Source organism: Diorhabda sublineata, chromosome 5, assembly GCF_026230105.1.
Source record: "Diorhabda sublineata isolate icDioSubl1.1 chromosome 5, icDioSubl1.1, whole genome shotgun sequence".
NCBI lineage: Eukaryota > Metazoa > Arthropoda > Insecta > Coleoptera > Chrysomelidae > Diorhabda > Diorhabda sublineata.
In genome coordinates this window covers 1586248-1610414 of record NC_079478.1, presented here as the reverse complement: position 1 = coordinate 1610414, position 24167 = coordinate 1586248, and the positions used below count along the sequence as shown (strand labels likewise).

General features: G+C 33.7%; 1 protein-coding gene across 3 annotated transcripts in view; it reads right to left on the bottom strand.

Moving 5' to 3' along the window:
* LOC130444644 (uncharacterized) overlaps positions 1-24167 on the bottom strand; it is a 132600-nt gene that overhangs the window by 8223 nt on the left and 100210 nt on the right. For 2 of the 3 annotated variants that reach the window (XM_056779894.1, XM_056779897.1), the window contains 8 exons: positions 19681-19930; positions 11227-11449; positions 7231-7329; positions 5755-6060; positions 4072-5396; positions 2038-2277; positions 1589-1955; positions 353-639 (listed from right to left, as the gene is read on the bottom strand). In XM_056779894.1, coding sequence (XP_056635872.1) covers positions 353-639; positions 1589-1955; positions 2038-2277; positions 4072-5396; positions 5755-6060; positions 7231-7329; positions 11227-11449; positions 19681-19930 — 3097 coding nt within the window. Of the gene's footprint in view, positions 1-352; positions 640-1588; positions 1956-2037; positions 2278-4071; positions 5397-5754; positions 6061-7230; positions 7330-11226; positions 11450-19680; positions 19946-24167 lie in introns of all 3 variants that reach the window. The other variant, XM_056779896.1, reaches the window with a different exon arrangement.

The following is a 24167-nucleotide window of genomic DNA, read 5'->3' as shown; positions in this document are numbered from 1 at the left end:
AAGCTAATGAACCGTGGTTGCAAGTGCTGTTGATTGAAATCCATAATTAATTTGATTCAAATGATTATAGTTGACTTCATACCAAGTCTAGATGCTATTTTTTGTATTTAAGATATAAATTTAGCTCCAAATCGCTCAAACGACCAAATTTTGAATAAAATTTCAATCAAAAACCTGTATTTGACGTTTAATAACCATAAGTCTAAATTCACCAGACTGATTGAATCTATGAATATTAAATTTTGAAAAAACCCAATTTGACACTAGATTTCAAAAAAATTCTTAACATATCAATGTAATTGAAACCAGAAATTAAATGCTCATGTTTATATAAAAATAATATCATACTTACTTTTTTATTCAATTCAGCAATATCCGATCTATCTTCCCAAGCAGGAAACATATTTTTAAACTGAAGTGGTTCTAAACCCGCCCATACTAGATAACCGACAACAGGTTTGTGACCATGGCGTTTTTTCCAATAATTAATGGCCGTTTGCATTGCGGCCCTCCGTTCGGCCTGCCACCGAACCGCACCCGAACCTGTTTGATCAGATAAATCTTCATCATCATCATCCTTTTCCGGCCAGTAGCCTTGCCATAGCCACAGTTCGTGATTGTTATCGATTAAAAATAAAGCTATAAAAAGAATATTGATAATGTAGTTGGAATATGCTCGCCAAATGAAAAAAAAAATTGGCGAAAAAATAGGTGGAAAATAATAAATAAAAATTTAACGTAGGTCTAGAGTTGTTATCCAGCTACGATTAAAGTTGATAAAAGTAGAGTAAAAAAATTGAAATATATAATAAAATGTTGAGGTAAATATAGATGCACAAACTAGGTTCTGTAACTGTTCAGAGGGAAGGTGTCTGCCATCTTGCATGTCAACTTCAACGTTAGTAACGTCCTCCAAAAAATCCGCCATCTGTCCATTGTCGTGTGATTTGTGATTTCTATGATCATACTTGTTATGTCCCTCATGATCACAGAACACTTGACAGATGACATCCAAGATGGCGAACATTTTTTTCACAAGCTTCGATATTTCATAACATTGGAATATTTTACAAGCTTTTATTTAGGTTATTTTGTACAGGGGTTGTGGATGCTAGGAACGCTGTTAGAATGGATTTGTCGAGATTGGAGTGTACTTTGGGTCCCTTCTTTAAGTTAACGGCCCGGCGAATTCTCTACAACGTTCATTCTTGTCTTGGTAGTCGTGAAAGATGAAGCTTCCATTTGATTCTTACATTAGGTACCAATTACACTCAGTGATTCGTTTTTTGCGTGCGAAAAAACGTTCCTCCGGTGGACATTCCCAGCTGTAAATGGTGCAGAGAATTCTTAAACGGACGTACAGACGTCCACGACGAAAAATCTTTTCCGTTTTTTAAAACCATGTGACAAAACATTCAATAATAGTTTACCACCAAATCAGCTCTAAGTGAAAATTAGAAACTATCTCAATGAGTAATTTAATTAATTCTCACTAAATGATCTCAACAACCCACAACAAACTTATTTATAGTATTATATATATATGTCAAGTGATAATGTTGACAACCAATTAGTGAATATATCTTACCTGGTTGACTAGAAGAATATAATTCTGATTGCACGAAAGGATAAGGACTAGAATGTTCACTCCTGTGAGGACATAGGATCTCAGTAGCTACGAAATCGCCAGTAATGCTACTCAATCTAAATAATCTGGCAGTATGTTCAGTATCTTCATCTTTGTTTACTAAAGAATAATAACTGTCTCTATCTTTTCCGATTATATTAAAAAATTCTTCAGATTCATCGCCTTCTCTAAGCTCAATAATATCTAGATCTTCATCAAATCGGTCCAAGTTTAATTCTGATGGTTTATATCTCATTAAATTCTCGACTGCCTTTTTGGCCACTTTTCTCTTTTGGCTGCTCGATTTAATACCATGCCAAATGATTATCTGCGAACATAATCGGTGATATAACACATTTTAACGTTAGTCTCTTAAGAAAAAAGTTACTCTAAGATAGAGATATACTGACCTGCTCATCCTCAACATTCACAATGACAAACGACGATTTGCTTCGTAACGAACTCATGCGCAACGGTACCTCCATCAAATAAATTTCATCAAGGTTTTCACCTCGAACTAGAAACAATTTTGATGACTCCAAGTTTTCAACGATATCCCGTTTACCTCTATGAATTACCATGTTTCCGTGGAATAGCCGCAAAAAAGCCGCCGGTTCCGAACCCTGAACTACCCTAATTTGCGGGGCGTTCTGAAATATTACAAATATAATTAAATTAAGAAGTAGTGGTACAGTTTTATTATTATCGAGAAATTATCAAAAGTAGCAGAATCTAACAAACATTAAAAGGCCTTCAGGTGGGATCACACGAGAAAAAAGTGGCGAGTACTTACGAATATGCACTTAGTTCTACTCAAATTCATTCATTACTAGTCTTAGGAAACTTCAAGTGGTACGACTTTTAATTGGTCAGTTTCAAATACTCAAATCAAGATTTTTGTTCATAGCTAATGATTATCATAACATTCCTCCTGATCAGTTGTGGGATTTTTGTCAACTTATGTCACCTATGAGACTAAACAAGGACCACTAAAAACGCTCAAAAAGGTCGAAACTAGTATATACAAGGACGGTATGATAAAATTTTCGATATAACAAATAAACCATGTTATTATTTTTAAAATTTTTTTTTTAAAATCTTCTAGGCAAATGCATTTTTTAAATCCTATCACTTCTGTTTGTGATGAAAATATCCAGCTTCCGAGCCAGATTTTTATGTTAAGAAAGTAAGAAGTCGTCCTGGGGTACACATAACAAAAATTTTGAGTTTTCTTTGAACATATTTTGTGGTAAATCCATTGGTTGCTATAATAATGTGACAAGAAAGGTTATTCGATTGGTTAGATTCTTCTTTTCCCCGTAAATTGGCCTTTAACTATATGACTACGAAGTTATCAATCTTCTCTTCAGTCTTCTGGAATTTTTAGTTAAATTTTCCGTATAACAAGTTATTATTCTTTCTCCTTCTACTTGGCTTTTTGCCTATATGATTACACAGTTATTTTATTTTGAAACTATTTTATTGGCTATGAAATCAGCACGTGCCAAAAGAATCGAAAAACGTAGAGCATTGTATAGAATTATATGTATCCCTTTGTGTAAATCATCTTTCACTTTTTACTTGGCCTTTACCTATATGATTACACAGTTATCGACTGATTTGAAACAAGCAGAACATCTGTTGGACATATTCATACAAGTACGCTGTTTCGATAACCAAGTTATCATCTTCAGAGACTGAAGGTAAACTGAAACCTAATTATAAGGATAAAGGGTCACTTCATTACAGCCCACATCATAGTTAAGTAGTATTGAATACAAAAATCCTTCTCTTTTAAGATATTGTATTTTTATAATATTTATTTTAATATGATTTTAGAAGTAAAGTATAATATTTAAAACATCTGTTAAACACATTTTAACCTCTTCAAAGAATGTATTTTGGTACTTCCTAAAATGAAGAAAAAAAAAGTTTTCAAGCTACAGATCATCAAACCAGGTATAGGTTTATATATAGAATGAATAATAAAATTCAAAACGTATTAAGTTTATAAATTAGGTAGTTTAGTTCTCTCCGATCCTTAGCATTATAAGGACATACCTCCAAATAAAATAATCTTCCAATTGATAACGTATTTTTTCATAAATACACCGTTACCTAATCCATAATCCCAACAAGTATAAATGTGAAGATTCCCAACAAGGAGGTTTTTCCTTTAGAATTAATTTTAGCGGAAAAAAGTTTATTGGTGGAAAAATTCAATATAAAACAGGAAAGTCATGTTATTAGGTTTTAGTTTACCTTCGGACTCTTGAGTCGATAACAATTGAATGACAAATTTGAGCTTCAGAAAATGTCAAAATTTAAAATAGAAAGTTAAGAAGCTTGATTCTAGTGAAAGATTATTGTTGTTAAAAAAGATGTGATATAAAATGCCAAAGTTTGGCAGATTTATAAAATTTCGAAGCTAATAAGAAACTTACCTGCTTGTCAAGCTCGACGGTAAGCAAAGCTGCAGTTCCTTTTTCATTCGTCGAAGAATCGTTCCCCTGCCAACAAAAGAAAATGCATCTGTCTCTTCCGACTGCAGCATGTTTCGAAGGTTTTCCAGTTAATTCTCTTCCTTTAACAGTTTGTCGAAAGTCCCATCTAAATATATAACTATCCCCATCGTAAAATTGCCCCAGAGATTTTTCTGGTAATTCTTCATAAGTATTCTCCAAAATTCTCCAACCGTTAAGTTTGAGCGATTCATATTCGAATAAACGTCGGGTTTCTTCATCAAAATATTTATCGCCCCTACCAAGATGTGTGTGTTCGACAACTAAATCCGGTTCCTTGTCTTTTTCTTTGAGCATGTCGTCTACGTTGCAAGGAGTAATATCGATAGAGCCACTCGCTTTTTGGATGTATTCGTTACTTCTCACTCTAATTACTCTGGAAAAATCCGGCCAATCTAGAAACTTCTCTCTAAAAAGGACCGGTTCTCTATGTTGGGTTATTTTAGCGAATAAAGCCCAATCGGGTCGTTTATCCGCTTTTAATGGTAGAATTTCTTGTTTTCTAGCGCCGAGTATACTAGAAATATTCAAAGGACAAATGTTACAGTCTGAATAATTGTAGCCCTCATCCCACATTTCTTTAGCCAATTTCAAAGCCAGTTTCTTTTTTTCTAATGGAGCGTTTTTACCGCTCCAAACGTACATTTCAGATCCAAAATCAAAAACTATTATACTCGTCTCTTTAAGCATTTCAATTTTCGGTATTGTGCCCCAATATTTATCGAATGGTACGAGTTCGTCATTCTCCAATGTATATATCATATTCGTATGGAGTATATTGGATTCGTAAGATTCATCTTCTTCGGGATGACCGGCATCTACTGTTTCTGGTATACTATTGGCACCTAACGTTTTCCAAAATTCTAAAGAGTATCTCGAGTTTGTATCTTTAGCGTTAATATTATGTACTTTGTCTACTTTACATCCCAAATCGTTCGTTTTCTGGATAAGTTTAACTATATCCGAAGTTCTAGATTGCTCTATCACATTCGAGTAGGCACCTGTGTACGTATATAGAGCATTGGGAGTGACCAAAATGTAATTATCGCCTTCGTTAATACTGCTAGGTACAGGCTCTACGAGCCTCGTTTGTATATGTCTTCTACCTTTCACCTGCAAAAGCATCAAGTCTTTCCAAGGCAGGTACCCGACGGGATTTGATGACTTTTTTAAGGCAACTGATTTAAAGTCTTCATTGCTTGCCAAACCAGCTAAAGCTTCGAGAGCTTTATTCGAATTTTTGGCCACTGAAAAAAATTAAAAAATTAAATTAGAATTTGTTATAGCGCGCGCAAACTAGAATGAAGTAAAGCCGCGCATACTCGTCCCTCGCTACGCTACTAATCAGAATTGATTCGGTTAATATTAAGTTTTTTCTAGTATTCTGGTTATAAAAGCGAAGTTGTCAAATTTTAACCGAGTATCTAATACATCAGAACCTATTAGTCAACAAAAGCGATCGAAAATATGACGTATCACGTCACTTGTCATACCGTCGTGTATCAAAAATGTCACTTGTCTAAACCACAAACATTAAAACAGACATTGACTGCTTATATTAGACAAAAGGAAAACTAGATTTTTTTCAATATGGAGCTTACTTACGTTTTTCAATATTAAGTCTTTTCTTTTCTCTCTCCGCAACGCCGGTTATTACCTCCGTATATTCATTAACGATGTCAGTTCTTGTAGCTAGTGCTTTGATAGGATTTTTCGAAGCGCCTCTTCTTCTTTGGACTTGTACATTTTTCTTGATGACTAGCAACGATTGTCTCTCCACAACATCGAGATCGTCCAAACAAACGTCCACCTGTTCTTTGTTTTCGGGACTTTTGAAAAATGTTCGTAATGTAATGTCATCCGGATTAAGTACTGTTACCGATTTTATAATGTGCTTAGAACTTTCCGTATCTGGATCATAAAAAAAAAGTTTATCAACATTTTTGAACATATACACTCCCAAGTACACTGTATGACGTGCGTTATCGTCTTCAGATATTGAAGTTAGATTAGGAAACTCTAAAGTACTGAGAAATTGAACAATAAAATATTCTATACAATGGTGTTGATGTTCTTTATTGAACATATATTACATTACATTAAAAACTTTTATGTAAACGTCTTTATTTATACAACGAGGACCCAATAACACCCGGAATAGCATTACTAACTTCTTAGTAGTTGTTTTGTTCGTTTGCAATTTTTTGGCTAACGTTTCTTGGTTTTTCATCTTGGTTTTTATGTCTAATTCAAGTGACAAACATCCAGCACTGAAATTTTGTTGGTTATTTGGTTAAAATGCCGATGAAACTTTTTCAATTTCAAACCGAGTTTACAAAGATGAGGCTATGAGTAAAAATAATATACAGGAGTGATCTGCATAGTTTAAAAATTAGCAACAACTCGATGAAAAACCTTGTAGTGAAGGCTCATCAATTTCGAGATATTATGCTCATAGACCGACGAGGGACAGTTTATCAACTGTCATTAAGTAGTAAGTTATTTTGGAGCCCTATTCAGGGAATTTCATCTAAAACTTTGAGACTGAACCGAGTTGATACGAAGTTCAATGTTCCTCATGCTCTGAGTGACAATCAGACAGAATATCGATTTAATCTTGTTTGAAAAACCAGCTTGAAACTTAACCAGATTTTAATGTCAAAGGTCTAATATCAAATTGCCAATTTCGTAGTTCATGTAGGGTTTGTGACCAAGGTTAGATACTTGGTATTTGGATAGACAGGTTGTTCCACTATGACTACGCTCCTACAAATTAAAACGTTCAACTGTTTTTGGTTACGCTATCCTAAACATCTTACTCGCCTGACATAACCCCACTTATTAAAGAAGATAGGACCAGCCAGCCAATTCGGCACCGATGGGTAAATCTATTAGTCGTAATGGAGAATATTTTGAAGGGAAAAATGTAGTTTTGAAAAAAAATTGGTAATTAAATGGTTCACTTAAAATAATTCCGGTCATTATTGAGTCTAATTTCGCTAATATTTAAAATAAGAATGATTCCTACAGTTGTGGTTGTAGTTTAGACGAAAGAAAGACATTGAAAATATTTTACTTTACCTTGTTTTGATATGTAACTGGATGGATACGAAAGTGATTTACTTCTAGTGAGATCATAATTACCATTCTTTTCGGGCGAGGTCGGCGTTGAAATAGGACCTGCAGAGAAAATAAAATTAAAGTCAAACAACCGTCGTCGGTATGGTGACGATTAAGTATTCAAACAGAGCAGTTATTAGGAACCGTGTATAGCCGTAGATTCCGCAAAAATGTCATGTCAACAATGACTAAAGTTACATCTTGTCTTTGAGCTTTGAATGTCTGGTAGTTATTAGCAGTAACCATTTGTAATCAGAACGCCCATAAGTAAATATATTACATATATCAATTTTGAATAGATCGAGTCGTGAAATAATGAATAATTTATATAAATTAATGAGGTTGGAAGCATAGCTTGGTAAAACATTAATTTCTTCGGCAAAAAGAAGCGGAAATCGTGATATTAGAGGTTATGTTAGTTATTTTCAGTTTAACATTGTATCAATAGATTATCCTTGTTTGGAGTATTATTAATGACCTTTTCGAGTAGATTTTATAATGTTTTGATTTTTAGAATTTAAAATAACAATAAATACTTACAATTGTAATCGTAATACATTTCATATTTCACTCGAAAATGTATAAATACCTCTGTGACAAATAGGTATTTATAAGTAAGTTTTTTTTATCTTATCTAATTATCAACTTGAGTCATATAATATTATATTTATTTACTGTAATTGGTGGGAAAACTGACATATATCAAAAAATTGTTTTTGAAATATTGTTAATGGGTGGATTTTATTTCATTTTTCTTGAATAAAAAAAAATTGTATCAATCAAATCACGCCGTGGATTTTGTCGGTTATTTATAATTATTATTTTGTATATTTATTGTACATTGAAAGCTGCATTTATAGAATTAATTCAACATTAAGGTAAGTAATAATACGTAAATAGCAAAAAGACAAAATACAAAGAATCGTTTGAGGTCATTGTTCTACGGAGGTTACATTCATAGATGGCGCGATGGGTCTTTATAGACAGTGTAGCCATATGATAGTGGCCGCCATATTTAACCCAAACTTGGCCAATTTAGAATTTGTTCTTCTCATAAAATCTTAATTTATATTTTCTAAATCTTAGCTATTTACTCTACTAAACTTACTTAATCAAGGGCTCAGTAATATGAATATAAATTACGATTTTATGGGAAGAACAAATACTTAATCAGCCGAGTTTGGCTTAAAATGGCGGCCACTATCATGTGTCTCTATAAAGACACACAAAACTAACATAAAAAAGGCTGATACAAACATATTTCTCATACTATTTTATTAAATTATGTTTTTTTTTGTATATATTTTTGTTTTTTTCACAAGAGTTATTGGAACATACAAACTTCGACCACAGATGTAGTTAATAAGTAACAATAGCTGTCTTGATTGATTTATAGATTTTTTTTCAAGAAAAACAATCACAATGCCTCTCAAAATCACTTGACTTTTCATATGAATGAAATAGAGTACCTCTAAATAGAGATATTCAAACAACTTATATCTACAACACTCAGGAAAAACATCAGTCGTTCGTAGGAAATAATTTAATTGCATGGAAACTCCAATTACCGAAGTCATATTTGACAAAACAAGAAGGAAAATAAAATAATAAAGCGAGAAGCGACTGCTCAATACGTGGGTGCGAATTTTACACCGAATACATGGGCCAGTGTGCGAGCAGAGCGTGTGACGCTGCGGTACAAACACCGAGCTATCGGCTCTAAGAAGACCCCAACCAGAAGTCACTTGGAGCGTGTGCTGCCTGAGGAGCGGGGGATGCGCAAAGCGTACCGGCAGAAGCCCAATGGCCGACGACCGCGCAAACGATGACTGGATGATGTCGAACAGGATCTTCGGGAACTAGGTGTAAGAACGCCAAGAGTTGGACCACGATGTCTAGAGGAATGTGGCGGACGAGGTCTAGGCTCTTGAAGGCCGTAGCGCCAGTGGATAGTAGTAGTATCAAATCATAAATACGGAAGATGTACAAAGAATAAATAAGAGAATTGGTACTACCAAGATTTTAAGGAACATAAAAAATATAAATATATAGCAATTTCTGCCAAATGAAGCTAGATATATCGTGAAGTGGAGAAGATAGATTAGTTTTAATATTTATGTAAATATAATCGGAAAGTAGTATCATGAAGAGAAGGACTGAGCTGAAATTTCTGGAACCGTTGGTGATATTCGTACTGAACAAACTATTTACACCAACACTCACAATTACACTGTTTGACGAGCGTTTCGATAACCAAGATATCATCTTCAAAAGGTAAACAGTTTATCAGTCTCTGAAGATGATAACTTGGTTATCGAAACGCGTCTCAAACAGTGTAATTGTGAGTTTTGGTGTAAATAGTTTGTTCTTTAAAGAAAATGTTTGCATTATAAGGTAGGTAAACGCGGTATTATTAATGAAGAACCAATGAAAGTGTCGATGGGATATCGGAAGACGTCCCGTACGTACCGGATGCTTCAGTGAATCTTCTATCGGTTAGATGTATCCGAATAACTGATATAAACTTTCAAATTTCATGAACTTATTACAGTTAAATAAAAATTATGAGTGGGATGGTTACAATGAGTAAAAACATCAGATGTATTCTGTATTCTGAAAGCCTTTATCTTTTACTATTACAATAATATAAATAATATTTTTAGTTTCGAAAGGCATTTACAGAAATTTGAATTCAGTATACAAATATTCGTGTTCCACAAATGGTACATCTTATAAACGTCGATAGGTATATTTTAGAAAAACCATTTCGGAAATTCAACGTTCTGGATTCAAAATTATATAAACGAGAATCTCATCATTAAATTATTTGTTTTCCACATCGTTGCCTCTGGACGTAAATTAATTTTTGATGTGATCTTAATCGAAAATAATACCATCAAATCAAAGACGATTTTTTTTACACGTCAGTGATAATATTATTAATGTATACATTTATAAATCCAAGTATAGCTTTCATTTTAAGCAGTACGTTCATAGAGTAACGCATAAATTCATTATTACGGGAGCGATTCGGAAAATACAACTCGGAACATGACTTTATTACTAGGATAGTACGAATGTACACTACACTACACTAAAAACTGCACGGCTCCAATCTCTGATCTACTCTACCTGTGGAGGAATCTCTTCGCAAATGTGCAACGTGGTATGTATCAGTTTTAGGTTGTGTAAAGGTGCAGAGAAGCACAGATCAGCTCTTCATGCGATTCGATGAGAAGCCGTAGTCAGGAATCACCGTGTAGTCAAGCGTCGTGCTAAAGAGCTGCAGTGCAGACAATTCTTTCCCGTGATTGTCTTCCAGCACTACCAGATATCCCAGATAACATTTGTCCAATTATTTCAATCGAAAAAGTATACGAGTCTCCATAGATTGAGTCATAATTTTAAAAAAGTTTTGTTTTCATCTGTGAATTCATTATTTTTTTACATTATAAATAAAAATTCAGTTTTTTGCGACAATCTCACGTCAGGGAAGGGATGAGTCTAAGTTGATTCCAGATACCTATGCTGTCGTAATTTTTTCCCATTTTAAATGTTTTTGAACAGAATAGAGGATAATTAGTGAGATTTTGAGGTTAATTCCCCAATTGGACTAGTGTAAACAGTAAAATAAAAACATCCCGAAACGATTTTTTTTATTTCAATTCATTATTTATTAGTGGAATAAAATAAGACGAATCACCTTTGAGCGATGACGTCAGGAACAAACAATAAAAATACACTAAATATTAGAATTGTTTTTTATTGACCATCAAACAATATTATTAGGTCTATCAGTGTGGTAGATTACAAACGACCCCATAAAAATTCTACTACTCTATTATATACCAAAAGAGGACTAACTTGAGTCCGGAATTGATTTTTATGTAAAGCATGTTTTTTTTTATTAACCCGCGTATATAAAGTATTGAGATTCAAAGTAAATATTCGCCTCACCTTCTTTCAATTTGAACCTTTTCGCTTGAGGTATTTTCTTGTTGCTGTCGTTTGTGGTTGGAATATTTATTGTTGGTACAGCATCTCGTATTTTCTCGCTCATTTTTCCAGCCACAGAAAATTTCTGGGCGTCGGATTTTTCCACTCTCGATTTCCAATGCCTGGACGCCGCATCCAACTCGTCTTTCTTGGTCGCCAATAGAGATTTTTCGGAGAGTTCATCCTGAAAATAATAATTGATTTTCTTCATAAGTCACATAAAATATAGCACATCGAACAATAATTTGAATCAAATGAATAATTCAATTGCCACGTGGTTAAATTTTGCATTCGTAAACTAGGGAAGATTGAGACCGCGGATCATATCTTTGGACAATGAACGAATAACCATCCTAAGCCCTCTCTTAATAATTCAACCGTCCTACTCGTGAACACAAGTATTACTTCATTCACTATTTTACATAAATAACTATTACTAAAAAAATTGATGATTTTCATTCCGAGTCCGTTCAGGCGTTCTACCCAACCGATTTGCTTAATTTTTTTTTCCAATGGAAGGTATTGATGCACAGATCAGCCATCAACCATCGGATTTCATCTAATTTTCACCATTCTCAAGTTATACTCAAATGCGATTTCCCCCTGTACATTACTTACGGGAGCTTTTCACATACACACGTTCTATCCTCAATATCTCAGGTTCTATACAAGATAGAGATTTCGTTTTAGTTTAAGAACACTCGCTGAAACACCTTCTTTCTTTTGAGTTTTTGAACCCTTAAATCGGTTGAGTTGGAGAGGATCTAGGCGCGGACAATCAATGTGGAGTTATGGATTTTTGTAGGTTTTTGGCAATTTTTCTACATTCAAAGATCTATATCTCAGGTTCTAACATAGCTACAGAGTTCGTTTTGGTTTAAGAACACTCCTCGCTGAAACATCTGCTTTCTTTTGAGTTTTTGAACACTTAAATCGGTTGAGTTGGAGAGGAGCTAGGCGCGGACATTCAATGTGGAGTTATGGATTTTTGTAGGTTTTTGGCAATTTTTCTACATTCAAAGATCTATATCTCAGGTTCTAACATAGCTACAGAGTTCGTTTTGGTTTAAGAACACTCCTCGCTGAAACATCTGCTTTCTTTTGAGTTTTTGAACCCTTAAATCGGTTGAGTTGGAGAGGATCTAGGCGCGGACATTCAATGTGGAGTTATGGATTTTTGTAGGTTTTTGGCAATTTTTCTACATTCAAAGATCTATATCTCAGGTTCTAACATAGCTACAGAGTTCGTTTTGGTTTAAGAACACTCCTCGCTGAGACATCTGCTTTCTTTTGAGTTTTTGAACACTTAAATCGGTTGAGTTGGAGAGGATCTAGGCGCGGACATTCAATGTGGAGTTATGGATTTTTGTAGGTTTTTGGCAATTTTTCTACATTCAAAGATCTATATCTCAGGTTCTAACATAGCTACAGAGTTCGTTTTGGTTTAAGAACACTCCTCGCTGAAACATCTGCTTTCTTTTGAGTTTTTGAACCCTTAAATCGGTTGAGTTGGAGAGGATCTAGGCGCGGACATTCAATGTGGAGTTATGGATTTTTGTAGGTTTTTGGCAATTTTTCTACATTCAAAGATCTATATCTCAGGTTCTAACATAGCTACAGAGTTCGTTTTGGTTTAAGAACACTCCTCGCTGAGACATCTGCTTTCTTTTGAGTTTTTGAACACTTAAATCGGTTGAGTTGGAGAGGATCTAGGCGCGGACATTCAATGTGGAGTTATGGATTTTTGTAGGTTTTTGGCAATTTTTCTACATTCAAAGATCTATATCTCAGGTTCTAACATAGCTACAGAGTTCGTTTTGGTTTAAGAACACTCCTCGCTGAAACATCTGCTTTCTTTTGAGTTTTTGAACCCTTAAATCGGTTGAGTTGGAGAGGAGCTAGGCGCGGACATTCAATGTGGAGTTATGGATTTTTGTAGGTTTTTGGCAATTTTTCTACATTCAAAGATCTATATCTCAGGTTCTAACATAGCTACAGAGTTCGTTTTGGTTTAAGAACACTCCTCGCTGAAACATCTGCTTTCTTTTGAGTTTTTGAACCCTTAAATCGGTTGAGTTGGAGAGGATCTAGGCGCGGACATTCAATGTGGAGTTATGGATTTTTGTAGGTTTTTGGCAATTTTTCTACATTCAAAGATCTATATCTCAGGTTCTAACATAGCTACAGAGTTCGTTTTGGTTTAAGAACACTCGCTGAAACACCTTCTTTCTTTTGAGTTTTTGAACCCTTAAATCGGTTGAGTTGGAGAGGATCTAGGCGCGGACATTCAATGTGGAGTTATGGATTTTTGTAGGTTTTTGGCAATTTTTCTACATTCAAAGATCTATATCTCAGGTTCTAACATAGCTACAGAGTTCGTTTTAGTTTAAGAACACTCCTCGCTGAGACATCTGCTTTCTTTTGAGTTTTTGAACACTTAAATCGGTTGAGTTGGAGAGGATCTAGGCGCGGACATTCAATGTGGAGTTATGGATTTTTGTAGGTTTTTGGCAATTTTTCTACATTCAAAGATCTATATCTCAGGTTCTAACATAGCTACAGAGTTCGTTTTGGTTTAAGAACACTCCTCGCTGAGACATCTGCTTTCTTTTGAGTTTTTGAACACTTAAATCGGTTGAGTTGGAGAGGATCTAGGCGCGGACATTCAATGTGGAGTTATGGATTTTTGTAGGTTTTTGGCAATTTTTCTACATTCAAAGATCTAAAATAGCTACAGAGTTCGTTCTTTTCTATTATAATGATTTCTGATACTTATTTAATGGATTCGATGCGAGCGAAGCCGCGGGTAAAAGCTAGTAACTATTATTTGATCCTCCTATAGTGTCAAATATTATTTTTTTTTGTTCTCATAAATTTGGACAAAAAAGTTTATTTTAGATTACAAAACATGATTAAATATTTGTTTTTTTGCAAACATTTAGTCGGAATGCTATAAAGTTTTTCATTTTCTACCAATATAATACGTTTTTGGTCAGTTTATAATATCGAAATCGATTTGAAAAAAAAAGTATTATAATTGTTATTTACCTTATTATTTATATTAGAAAGCGGGTAATTAGATCGACAAAAATAACAATAGCACAACGTTAACCACAATAAAATTAAAATCACAAAAATCATTATCCGTTCCACTCGAAAAAACAAAAAAAGAAACTGATACACCAGCGCTTACAACAACCATACACACAAATATAACGAAACGATTAAATTCGTCGAGAACAACGCAGTTGGGGAGATGCCCGATCATTTACTCTTTTGGCTACAACTAATTTAAACATACCAGTTAATTTTGTGTTTGTGTATATTTATTGGTTTCAGAGATATACTAATCATATTTCGATAAAAAATAACATATTTTTGATATTGATAAGGTTGATATTGATAATAATTTGATAAAGCTTTTAAAAGAGAACGGGGACTGCAAAAAGGGGAAATCCAACTCATTAGCGGCGGGTATCACACCAGTTTACAATATTTAACTTTTAGTCTGTTGCCGCGAATTGCGTGGTTAATAATGTTTTTATCAAATCTATTCTCAAAAATTTTTTAACCGCTCGAATTAATTTATTTTTCATCATTTTATATCAGGCGCATTTTATAGTACAGTTCGAAGATACTACTGCCGATAGAACGAATTAGTCGATGTAGACAATTCAAATACCTAGAAAGGAAACACTAATTTTGAACTTTGCTTTCAAGGACCTGGAAGGAAAGAATTGAATAGACTATAACAGAGCTATCAAGATAATTTTTGGTTGATTGCAGAAAAGTTATATCAGAATTGATTTGACTATTTTGGGATGCCCTTTGATAAATATGAATTGTCTTGGGCACCCAACTATGTTTCGAATATTTAAATTTGGAGAGAACCACGAAATCATCTCTTAGACTGTTATAACTTTTGTAGCGTGAACGTGAACGGTTTGTACACTAAAAATCGAGATACGTATCATTATCCAAGTACTAGTTGTGTTTAACATCCAGTGTATTGTTCGCCTGACTCTTCAATGTTTAAACATATATCTGAATCCTTAGAAAAAGACATTGAAGAAGCTAGCTCATCATAAAATGATGTTGATTTTGCCTGGAAAACAAACAAGCTGTAGGCGACTGCGAAGCTCTCGCACTACACACTTCGCTATTGTTGATATTCAAGCGTCGTCAGTCGGCGTTGTGCTGCAGCCACGTAAGTAAGTAATTGCGAAGTGTGATTCGTTTTCTACAAGCTGAAGGCAATAGTGCTGCGGAAATCCATCGGAAAATGAGTCATGTGTATTGGAAAAAAGTCACGAGTGATGGTGTTGTGCGTGAGTGGTGTCGAAAATTTAAAGATGGCCGTAATGAAAGGGGGCCAAGGACACAAATCTGTCGTTTCAGATGACCTGGTTCAACGAGTTGACAGAATGGTTAAATAAAATCGCAGATTCACCATTACTGCTTTGTCTACGAAATTTCCAGAAGTTTCAAGGTCTGTTTGTACTCTTTGAAGAGGGTATTGAAAAGCTTGTCCACCGATATAACAAATGTCTTAATCTCTTCGGTGATTATGTCGAAAAGTAACCGTAAGTGTAATTTGAATCTGATAAATTGTTTATTAATTTATGACAAATTAGTTATTTTTGAAAATTTATCACAAATTGCACAAAAAGTTTTTTTAAAAAAACGTGAGATTATAAAAAAATCGATGGAATTTCACAGAGTAGAAGCAGAGAAAATAAATGTAAAGTACCAGGTACTACTAAGATATAAAGTGTTTTGGATTCCATCTAGACCTCTTCAAAAACTTTATTTCGGTTTCCTATATTTGTTTAAATTTATTTTTTATTTATGATATATGTGATGACCGAAACGTCGATTTTCAAGCTGTTTAGTAACCTTCTATTCAAGACTTATAGCCTATCCCAAAATAAAAACACTAAACTTATTTTTTACCAATTGGTAAAAGGACGATCTTTGAAATATTAGTCATAATGATTATTTCTATCGAGTTGTAGGAAATTTTGTTTTGATTCATATGAATAGAGACACATTTTCACTTTGATTGAGACAGGACAGACAAAGTTTGTGCCAGCAACATTGGAAAAGCCATTTGCTAAACAAAATAATATCCTAGGAACGTAACGATGTGAGAGAAGACAAGTGACACGACTTTAGAGCCCATTTGACGAATCCATTTTTAGAACCAAACAGAATTTGGACCTCAATAAGTCAATGATGATAGTTCATTTTTATTACCAGTCTATAGGGTCTTTTGTGGATTAATTTCACTTCATGGGATAAGTTTTTATCTGCAATAGAGTCTATTCGATGAAAGAATGACGCGTATGATGGTCTTGTGACTTTAATCCCGATTTTATCCACGTTTTTCCTGCAACTAATCGTAAATTCCGATCTTCTTCAATATTTTCGTTCACGGCAGCGATATTCTCTTCAGTACGCACATACTTTCGACGTGTTGGTGTTATACGATCATTTCGAAGAGAATGTGATATATGAAACTAAACTAGAGTTCAACAAAAAGTTTAAATGATTTGGTAGCATTATTCAACCTTCAATCTATTCATGATTTCCTAGAGTTTATTGATACCAAATTTCAAAGTGATCATTTGATGGTTAACCCTTTTGAAAACTGTAATCGCTGTAATTTTAGGACACCCTTTATACATGGTATTATTCAGCGATATATCATGTGAACCAATACTCCATTTTTTAACTGGTTTGCAACGACGCTGTAATCGATTTAACTCGAGATAAATCGTCCGTAAATGGTTCAATCAATGACGAACATTATTGTCAATAGTAAAATATAAAAGCCAGTCGAACAATTACTAAGTTGATGAAATTAATTCGAGGCACGCATAGCCTACAAATGAGTTTCAATGTCGGCTTGCACGAGAGCTGATCAACCTCTTTGCCTTTTTCGGTATATAAATGTGAACTCATTCGTTGGTGCTGTAGGTTAACTTCCATTTAACGATACCGATCGACAACGTCATTTTAAAGTATATTATTCAATGGGTGAGTACTGACGAGTATTACTCAGGAAGATGATTGTGTATCTATCCATCACTACACGCAAGTAGAGTATTATACTTTTTCTACAACTATACATCGCAGGAATATCATATTATAGTCCTTTTTTTGGGGAAGAGTACGATTTAGGTATCGCCGCGATTTAACAGCGGTTTAATTAGGCCAAAATAAATTGAAAATGGAGAATGAAATTTTTTGATATCTCACTTAGAGTTTTCGAGATATCGATACTTAAAGTTATAATCAAACGTTAGTTCAAAATTCGTTTCAAATGAATATTTTGTCATTTCAAATCTTGTAATTCAATAAACAAAAGATTTTTTATTTAATTTTTATATTATTTACCATGATACTCCAAAATTATATTGAAAAAACAGATTTTTATAACAAAATGATCCATTTTTGATAACTTTCATCACTCTGTGATGTTTCATGAAGAATTGTCGGTTGTTTTTCATATGTAATGATAGTTTGGAGATTTAATTAGTAATTTAATGTAAAAATATCTTCTTTAGAGAAAACAGTACGTTTTGAATGGTTTCAAAAGTTATTTGTTTGTTTTATAATTGAAAAGTCAGACTACTGTAGTATTTCACAATTATCCTGGAAAAGTCTAGCAATTATTTTTGCATCATTTATCCTATTTTTAACGACAAAAACAACCGAATAAGAAAAATGACTGTAAAAAATCCAATTCCAAATCTACCCGCTCCGAATTTATCTGCCCCCAATCTTCCCTCTCCAAACTCATCCGTTCCTCGCAGCCTAATCTGTGGGGTGGAGGAGGAAAAACCCCCCGTAAGAAAAAAATAATCATAAAATAAAATTAAAATAATCATCACGCGAAGGAAAATTGTTTTAGACAATTTTGGCTGTAAAAAATTCACGATTTTTGAACTTTTTACACTCAAAGTGCACCACGAGAAGGGTTAGGTTAGGTTGATATAGACAAATATTAAATAAAAATAAATTTTTCCAACTTCAAGTATCGATATCTCGAAAACGAAGCGAGATATCGAAAAATTTTATTTACAAACTGGCGACAAATCCAGGCGCCACGGAAATCGTACTCGTACCAGAGAGTAATATCTAATTCTTAATGGGAAACTTGATTCTGTCATTTTAAATATTATTACAGAATAATCTACATATTTCCTGAAATTTTCATGAATGTATATGAACTAATACAAGGTTTCGATCTTTTATTTATTTCTTATAACTATAACCATAATAGAAAAAAGTTTGGACAAACCAAAAGCTCTATGTATCAAATATCTAAGTTTCAAATAGCACGTAAAGCTCAAAGAATATCAAAATTTCAAATAGGAAATCATTTGAAAGCAAAACATCGAATAAAAGTGCATCAATTCTTCTTTAGAATAAAATTTTCGACAGTAGACAAAGTCGCGATTACCCTGAGTCGTATTCCCTTTTGGAAACTAACGAAATAAATGTTTTCGCTGAAAAAAGCATTAAAAAAAGTCTATTTCAATAGAACGAAGCGATTTTATATTCAGCCAGTACATTTCGGCAAGATGGAAAGCCTTTTTGAAATATTTTATTTTATGGTTTAAATCCACCATCACAGGTGGAAAGAGACGCAGACTGATGATAGTACACCTCGACAGTACAAACAGTTAAATGAGGCCATAAATGTTGGTGTCTTTAGAGAATGGTTCGAATCTTCTAGAATATTCTTCAAAACTGATTCTACAAATATTGTCGTGTTCGTGAAAACCATTACCAACAAACCAAATATATAATTACTCCAAAAATCTCTGCAATATATCGTCTTTGTCAAAGAAGATCCGTCTGCGTTTCAAGTCAACTGCATAAGCGACCAATGGTGAAGAAATATGGGAAGTATAACGTTCTAAGGCTCTTCTGTACATATTATTTCTTCCATTCACTACAAACACACATTCCAGTTTCATACGTGAATAATAACTTTTACCCGTCATTATATAATACATGTGTCAAAAGCAAATTCAAGTGTGCGTCTTCTGAGAATTCTATATTGATACGGGTGTTTATTTTATACACCCTATACAAATATACATCTAAATAACAGTGTTTTCATTCAAACAAATTAAAGATGACGTATCTCTACATTGGGACACTTTGTATACATTATTATTGAGTGTCGAAAATCGCGTTTGTAAATATTATTTGGCGGAGCATTTTTCAAAAAAAGTGAATTTATTCCAAATAACAAACTTTGTATAAATGAAAAATTTTTGTTAATTGGTTTATAAGGACGTGTCTTACGAAAATTTCAAAGCTCATCATAGTTGATTTTGTAATCAATTTTTTTGAAGGTGTAAGTAGTTTTTAAGAAAATATCCAAGTAAATCAACTTACATTATATTTATTTTTCTCTTTCAACAATTTCAATTCATCACTGGCGTTATTGTTCAGCATTACCCTTTTCTTCCAGTCCGATTCTCCTCTTTCCTGGAGTCTGGCTCTTAGATCAGCAATCGCTTGAGGCATTTCGTTTTGAGTTTGAGATCTTCGGATGTTGACGACTCTTTTAGTTGGTATTGGAGATAATTCATTACCGACTGCGTTTTGACTTTTGCTTTTTAATAGAACACCTTCCAGCGTTTGTCTGCAAAAAAAGAAACTACGAATTTTATTTCGTCAATAAAAACTGATAAACATATTTTATTAAAATGAAAATAATACGAAAAGGTGAAGGTAAATGAACACCAATAAGCAACAATCACATTACAAAATATTTTAAATACCTTTGCCAAGACTCTTCGGATAAAATTACATCCGACTTCATCAGCATACTTGCGCTGACTAAATTAGAAGTTCGGAAGTAATCGATAGCCTCTATATATATATATATAAATATACATTCGAAAAGGCGCCTGATTGTATAGTTTTCCAAAAATAACTGTCCATCATCACAATATAGACATCGATTGTTACTGTGCGAAATTTCAGAACGTAGAAGTTTAGTAACTGAATGAAATAACTCCATATTTGGATTTTTCATTTTTGGTTATACGAAAGATGGTATCAGAAGTAACTGGCCTGATTTAGAGATGGTGAATTGCTTGGAAAATACCACTGCATTAGAAAGTACACAATTTATACATCATATGTTCCAAGTTTGAAGACGCCACGTTGTTTAGTATTTGTTTGGCAGCCATGGGAAAAATTGGTAATCGTTAAGTGATACAATACTTTTATTTCAAAGTCGTTAGCCCAACCAATATAAAAGTTGAAGTAGATTCTACTCTGAATGAGACCGCTTCTTCGTTATCAATGGTAAAATGTTGAGTAGCAGAGTTTAAACGAGATCGTGCGACCTACGAAGACCAGCATCGCAGTGGTCGACCAAATGAGGTGACGACTCCAGAAATTTTGAAGGAAATCCATAAAGCGGTACTAGATGACAGTCGACTGGAAGTGCGCGAGCTAGCAGACATAGCAGACATTGTGAAAATTGAAATTTTGGACATGAGAAAGCTGTGCGCAAGATGGGTATCATATTTGCTCACAATTGAACAAAAACTGCATCGTGAAGATGTTTCCGAATTCTCGCGCCGATTCATGGATGACACATTCACACCCAAAACAAAAGAACCATCAATAAACCAGTTTTCTTTGTTGGGACAGGTACTTCTTGGAACATCTTCGTATAAGAAAAAACTCGTTCTATTTGATATATTATTCTGAATAACATAAACACACTTTGCAATTTAGTAATAATATCAAAATAATGATACCAGAGGCGCAAAAATTAACACTCTTATTGGAAAAATGCTATAATTCTTAATTTCGAGTTTTTTGTTGTAAACTCGTCTGAAACCTTTCGATCCTCACCCCGGTGACGGCCCTGTATCTATACAAATATAACAAAATCTTTCACTTCAAGTTATTTCTGTCCCAATAGATGTCGGAAGGGAGGAAGATTGATGACGTAATTACTGCAATCGGCGTCAGAATTTATGGAAAAAAATATAAAAATAGATTGAATAGAGTCTAAGGTTAAAATAGCACGACATTTTACTTGTTATTACTTCAATTTTTGTCGGGTATTATTTATTATCGCAACTGGTCCTTAATAACTTTACAAAATTTTAGACATTAACACACTGTACATATATATGTGAGTAACAAAGAAAGTGAACCTCAATATCCTTCCTATCATTCAGACGAGTAGCAGTTAACGGTTATTTTCCTTTATTCCTTCAATAGAAATAATTTATTTACAAACACATAATCACGAAAAGAATTACTGAAGGAAATTCATTTTAGAACCACACAATCACCATTCAATATATAAGGTTCGACAGAAGTCAGTTAACGCATTCGTTGCACATCTTGTAAAAGACATTTAATAAATTTTCAATTTAAAAAATGGCTCAGGGTTTAGTTTCAGTGATATGAAATAATAAATAAAGCTTCTTATGATGTGACATTTCATAATTAAGTAGATTTCAGTTGCGTGCGGCTATAAACTCATGCACTTTCCCTGCCTTTCCTGATTCCATGATCATGACAAATATTCCTGTACAAACGTGAACACAGAACAGAAGGTATGCAGGAATAGTGTGTATAAACTACAACAGATGACTCTGTGATACCTGGTTGTAGCCCATCGAGCGCTGTGACAGCGATGTCATATATACCAACTTTTTGGTAGATTTTTTTAATTAGTTTGACATATCACCACTTTGAATTCAGGTCCAGGCTATAAACCAAAAAAAAAACATCAGCAACAGTTCGGCGTTCGCACCCATGGACATTATTATACTGTTTTGTGGCCCATTTCCGGTTGGTTTGCTCCTGTTTTGTGTTGTTTTGTTGTTGAAACTAAATAACTACGTTCTAGGTTAGGATCTTCACGGCAAAAAGCTAGAAAAAGACACCATGACCAAAAATATTCGAAATTGTGGGAGAAAGGAATTTGAAAATTGGCTTCAAGGAAGTACCAAGAGTGAAGGATATTTACATTGCTAATCATGTAGGTGTGATCTCAAGTGTGCTGGTGGAAGTTTTATTTTAAATAAATACGTTGAGAGATTGTTTTCCGTAATTAATAATATGAAAACCTTTCAGAGAAATAGAATTTGCACGGAGACTCTAGAGGAATTGTTGCCTACTAAAAGATTCATAGCAAACAACGGGCAGCCTAGCGCAAAACATTTAAAATTTTCCAATAAAAATATGTATAATTTCCAAAAATAAACATTTTAAGAACAGTTCATGCATTTTTAATCTTAAAAAATCTTCTAAATTGAGGTGGTAGATGGTAGATCTACCAATTTTGAATTTTACATTCTACCAACATTTGGCACATAATCTACTAAATTTCTATAAAATTCGAGTTGGAAACACTGTGTTATGAAATCAGTTAACTGGTGACATATTGCCCTGTGATTTCACAATTACCTGGTAGATTGTTTGACATTCGAAACAACATTCATACAAAGTGCGACAAATAGTAGAGACTGATGCTAACTCCTCTCATATCGTTGGCAAATAGTAGTACAGATCACGAGGTTGCAGAGAAAGCAGTTAGACGTTGATCAGATTTTCTTAAAATAGTTAAAAAGTGTCGTGTTAGGAAACATTCTAATGAAACATCATCATACTAGCGCTATAGCCTTTCAGGACCTCGAACGCCATTCTATTAGGTCTATTGAAAGTACCATCCAGTTTGCTGCATCAATCTTTGTAGCATCTTCAGAGACCCTTTAGCATTGGTCTCCCTTTATTTCTATTCCTCGCTAGCATAGCTTTTATGTGGTCATGATGTTGTCGAAGCGTGCTACATGTCCTGCCTAACTTGATTGTTTTTACGACTCTGTTTTCTGATCAACTGTATGAGTTGTAGGGCTCGAAGTTGTATTAACCTTTCCAGGCGTTATTTTTTTGGACATCTCAGTATCTCTCTCGAAGATCGATGGTAACGTTCTCGTCCGTTTTTGTTTGTCCAGGTTTACAAGCCGAAGATTAAAACTGGAACAATTAACGTCTTATAGATTTTAATCTTTAACTCTCGTTGAGAGACTTGTTTTACTTAAGTATCCTGACATTACAAAATAATATCCATTGGTAAGCATTATACGCCAGTACATGCGTTTATAGAGGCTCCGAAGTATACGTAATCTCGCATTGATTTCTTTGCTGCGTTCTCAAAATTTACAAAAGTTTCTTTTGCTTCTCTTAGGTTCTATGTCGTCTGCGTTGGAAAGCACCTGCAATGACTTATAAAAGATGGTACCTCTAGTGTTGGATTCCTACTGTTCTCTCGAATGGGTCTGAGGTTTCATGAAACAGAAAATATTTTTTCTTATTTCGTATAGATTTGAAAAATAATTTCGTCAAAAGATACACGTTGTAGTCTCCGTAACTTAATCAATCTAAATAATTTTGTAACAATTTTTTATTTCGTAGACCTGTTTTGCTCTTTTAATTGAAATTGTTTTTTAAACAGAATTATTTTTGGAAAAATAATTTCAATTAAAAGAGAATAACAATCAAGAAAGATTTATTGACAAAACATAATAGAATACAAAAATAATGATAATTTCAAACAATCAATTAGCGCTTTACCTCGAACTCTCTTAAGATGTGTAAAGATTTACAATATTCAACCATAAATATGAGGCTTATTGTTATCCACAACTTAATTTTATTACAAATAAAATACAAGGTTAACTTTATTTTTCCATTTATGATGTGGTTAAACATTTAGATGTTCTTGAAGTTTGTATATTCAACAGGATGTATAATGATTAAATAACCCATAAATTATCTCCAGAGTAATGTTCGTTTTCTCAATCCTTTACAACTATTAACATCTGCCTTCAATTATAACAACA